General features: G+C 44.1%; 1 protein-coding gene and 1 long non-coding RNA gene across 4 annotated transcripts in view; one reads left to right on the forward strand and one right to left on the reverse strand.

Annotated features, from left to right (window-relative positions):
* LOC109302592 overlaps positions 1 to 4,411 on the reverse strand; it is a 22,300-nt gene that overhangs the window by 11,781 nt on the left and 6,108 nt on the right. The window contains exon 2 of the long non-coding RNA XR_002098857.1: positions 3,648 to 3,651. This is a non-coding gene — a long non-coding RNA (uncharacterized LOC109302592). The remainder of the gene's footprint in view (positions 1 to 3,647; positions 3,652 to 4,411) is intronic.
* LOC109302590 (neurobeachin-like) overlaps positions 1 to 4,411 on the forward strand; it is a 494,933-nt gene that overhangs the window by 10,329 nt on the left and 480,193 nt on the right. For all 3 annotated transcript variants that reach the window (XM_019524185.1, XM_019524186.1, XM_019524187.1), the window contains exon 2: positions 2,375 to 2,541. In XM_019524185.1, coding sequence (XP_019379730.1) covers positions 2,375 to 2,541 — 167 coding nt within the window. The remainder of the gene's footprint in view (positions 1 to 2,374; positions 2,542 to 4,411) is intronic.

Genomic DNA, 4,411 nt, shown 5'->3' on the forward strand with positions numbered 1-4,411 from the left:
CTGCAGCCACTGGAAAGGGCCCTGTACCCACAGGCTCAGCTGGCCCTGCTCAGCCCCAGCCGAGGCAGCCACATGGCAGGGCCAGCCCAGGCCCCAGCAGCTGTGGCTGTGACAGGGAGGCTAAGCCCTGTCAGCGAGAGCAGCCTGGCCCAATGTGCATGGGTGGTGGCTGACCAGGCTATGGGCTACCCAGGCCGGCTCAGAGGTGCTGGCAGGCCTGGAGCCCGGCAGCCACCCGGTGTGGGGGCTCAGTGTGGACACATGAGCCCCTGTGGTGCCTCTGAGCCAGTCCGGGTAGCCTGCTGCTTGGCCAGACACCGCCTGTGCTTACCAGGCCAAGCTGCTATCATTAACAGGGTTCAGCTTCTCTGTCACTGAGCTATCGATGCAGGGGCCCAGGCTGGTCCCACCATGCAGCTACTTTGGCAAGAGCTGAGCAGGACTGGCCCGGGCTGTGGAAGCAGGACCCTTCCAGAGGCTGCACCTCAGTGATAGATGCTCCCCACACCTAGGCTAGGCTAGGCTGGGCCAGGCAGCACCACACAGAGCCCTGCTCCCCACCCCACAGTAGCTGGGAGAAGGAGAAGGACAAAGGGGAAAAGTCCCCCTCAAGCACTGCACAAAGGCCCCTGCCCTACCCCACGGTAGTGGGGTGGGGGGAGGAGGAGGAAGGGGAAGAATCTCCCTGTGGAGCTGGACAGCTCCACACAGAACCCCCCTCCCTGCCCCACGGTGGCAAGGGGGGAAGAGGGGGGCTGCCCCCCCCGGATGCAATCCCCTGGTGGGAGGGCAGTGGGAATTAACCCCTCCTTAGCCTTAACAGAGACGTACTGGGACAGAGGAGGAAGTAGGGAATAAACCACCTCCGTGCTTACGCTCCCTGAGGTACCTTGACAGAGGCTGCTGCCCCCCCTCACTGTTTCAGTGGTAGGGATGGGGGCATGGGTAGACACCGTCCCAGCACAGCCCCATTAAGGGGAAGGGGGCAGGCAGGGAGGGAGGTTTTTAATCCCTCCCTCTCTCCCTTCTGACTCCAGGGACCTCAGCTGGGGTCTGCCAGTCCTAGACTCCACCTCTGCTGCTTGCCCACAGACAGGCAGACCCAAGTTGCAGTGGGGGGAGGGAAGAATTAACCCCCTCCCTGCACACTTTGCCTTAATGTGGCCATGCTGGGACACATCTGGCCACATCCCCTCCCCCGCTTGAGCTAGAGAGCAGAGGGTCAGGGCCAGCCCTACTGCAGTCCAGGGCTGTAGAGCATGCTGGGATGCTGGAGGACTCTGGTTTAACTTAAACCAGGAAGGGGTCTGGGACAGAAATTGCATAAACCAGTTTGACTCAAATCAGTTAAGTCTGATACTACATTCAACCAGGTTTATCTTAAACCAGTTTCAGCCATTTTGAAACTGGTGTATGTGCACTGAACTTATGTTGTGTTACATGTGTAAAGCAGTTTCTGATCATTTAAACCAGTTTATGTGTAACTTCTATTCCTAGCCCAGCGGTTCCCAATCTGTGACCACCAATGGTACGCAGACAACCTGTCAGTGGTACATGTTAACAGATTTATTATAATTACTTTATATGACAAATATTTGCTGGTGGTACTTAAGGTTGTATCATTTTAAATTGGTGGTGTACAATCTGTCAGAGTTTGGGAAGCTTTGACCTAGCCCAAAACATCCATTCCTGCCACAGAATACTAGGCGAGATGGAGTTTTGGTCTGACCCAGTATGGCACTTCTTACATTGTTAAAAATTTCCAGCCTATATTGTATTATGTCATGGACAGGGATCCCGGATTTCTCAGATTAAAAAAAAATCCCCAATTTTCAGATTAAAAAAAGTAACCAAAAATCCACATTTTTCTATGATTAAAATGAAACACCAGTAATGTGTGTGTGTGTGTGTGTGTGTGTGTGTGTGTGTGTGTGTGTGTGTGTAGTGGTGATTCATCTTGATCACGGAAAAATGCAGATTTTGGGTCACTTTTTTAAATTAAAAAAATGGCCAATTTTAAGGCCTAAACAAAGAGATGTAGAATTCAATGTATTTTCATCATCATTCTGCATTTCTTGGCTTTAAATTACTTAATTTTAAACTTTAACTTTGCTCTTTTGTCATGAAGTGTTTAATACAGCTAATTCAATTAAAGACTGTAAAACTAAATGTTGCATTTCTGTTTTAGACCTTTGTCTGAATGGGAAGCTGCTTCTTGTTTACATAAATACTAATTTTAATGAGCACTTCAAAGAGCTCTCTACCTGAGTTGCAGGTAGAGAGGAGATTTTTAGATTATGAAAATTATTTCTAAACAAGATAGGACAGTTTCTAAATGATTCTGTTATATACAATATGTACTTTTCATTTTTAGTCACAGTGTGCCCAATATGCTGCTGACAGAAGAGAAGAGGAAAAGATGTGTGACCATCTTATCAGTGCTGCTAAGCATCGAGATCATGTAACAGCCAACCAGCTGAAACAAAAGATACTCAACATACTGACAAATAAGCATGGTGCTTGGGGAGCTGTCTCTCATAGGTAAGCTGTAGTCATACATTCATTATTCTAAATGTTATTTTCAAAGTTTAAAATAAATCAGGTATGTTCCATAACTAGTATTTAAATATACCCTGCAAAATAGCCTTTGCTTAATTGTATGGTAAATGAGATTGTAATTAGAGCTGGGTCCAAAATTATTTTTCCATCCTATAAAAGTTAAAGATCTGGAACCAACTTCCAAGAGAAGTGGTGCTGGCTCCTACCCTGGGGGTCTTTAAGAGGAGGCTAGATGACCACCTTGCTGGGGTTGATTGACCCCAGTACTCTTTCCTGCCATGGCAGGGGGTCGGACTCAGTGATCTGCTCAGGTCCCTTCCGACCCTAGAAACTATGAAACTATGGAAGTTTTCAAAGTTTCAAAAACTTTTTCTTACTGGGATGGAACTGAGACCTTGTTAATTATTATGCACAAAAAGTGCCCCGCCCTCCCCCATCTATACCTCATCTCTAAGAGGCTAAGGCCCTTCTATGCAAAGTAGGAAATTTGGGGTCAAACCCCTTCTCTGCCTGACAGTATCTTCTGCATAAGTACCCATGCCATTTTTCTCTGTCAGTCTCTTTCACATTGGCCTGTGAATACTTAATTATTAATTTACTGAAGAACAGCTCCCACAGGAGAGATTAAGAAAAATTGACCCCAAAATAACTAATAGTTCGTAGGTCAAAGCACTGCAGGTTCAGGTCTCTGCTCTGGATCAGGCAGACTGGAAATTGTGTCCTGTTCATAAGGACCGTTCCTAATGCAGGTTTAATTGAAAATGATTTATTTTCCCCCAGGAGGTTAGTTTGACAAATTCAGGTTTTCCACTGAAAAGTTTACAGTGAACGGTACATTCTGGGATACATGTTCATGTGCATAGTCTTTGCATTTATATATAGATAAGTGAGAGTGGGTGTAATTTTGGAGGTATATGGCTTAGCTTTTTCTTCAAAATTATGTTTTCCAAATGAACATTAAAATATATTTACCTTATAGGGTGGTAGAATTTTAACATAATTCTTCACAGAAATTGTGCACTTTAGATATGTGCTGGTAGAACTACAAAATAACACTTAAAACATGGTGATGGGACTGATGAAAAAACAGTCCTGTTCCAGAATGAATAACTGTATTATCAGTATCTGAGCCTATTTATGCAAAGCACTTAAATAGGATCTTGAACCTATTTAAAATTAGGATAGAATTCCAATTCTGTTATGTTCTTTGAATGTTAGTTAAAGTTTATGGATTTTACAGGCCTGAACAATGATGTTTTGCACAGCTTTAGATTACCACCCCTCCCCCCCAATGTAATGGGAGAGTTATCTTCTACCATTACTTCCTGGGATACAATCACTACTCCCCTGAATTTTCAAGGATGGTATGTGGCTGCTTCCTTTATCAATAACATTAATTCCCTCAATCCAGTAAAAACTGCAAGTGTATACATAAGCATCTACATGGTGGCTGGAGACTCCACAAATCTGAGTCCAAGCAACTGCTGGCTTTTTAGCAAGTCAAGTAATTCTGAATGCATTTGACAAAGAGATGTTCTGGAGTTTCTAGTTATTATACTGAAGTTTATGGAATGTCTACATCTTACAATCAATGCAAAATTTTCCCCAATTTTTCTTTGCAAAGCCTTTTTTTTTTTTTTTTTAATTCCTATTGTATACAAAATACATGATATCCTGTTGATCTTTTGGAATTAAGAGAACCCCTTTAAACTCTAAAATAAGAAAGTAGCCAACTGGTGAAATAAGTCAGGTTTGGTTTCCTTACAGGTTTAGCCACAAGTTTTTGTTGCAAGTTTTTGGAGGCTTGTACAATAAATTCTGCTTATCTTAGTTCTAGGTTTTCTCTCTCTTT

The sequence above is a fragment of the Gavialis gangeticus genome, unplaced genomic scaffold (genome assembly GCF_001723915.1).
Source record: "Gavialis gangeticus isolate Ggan-Ray unplaced genomic scaffold, GavGan_comp1, whole genome shotgun sequence".
Lineage (NCBI taxonomy): Eukaryota > Metazoa > Chordata > Crocodylia > Gavialidae > Gavialis > Gavialis gangeticus.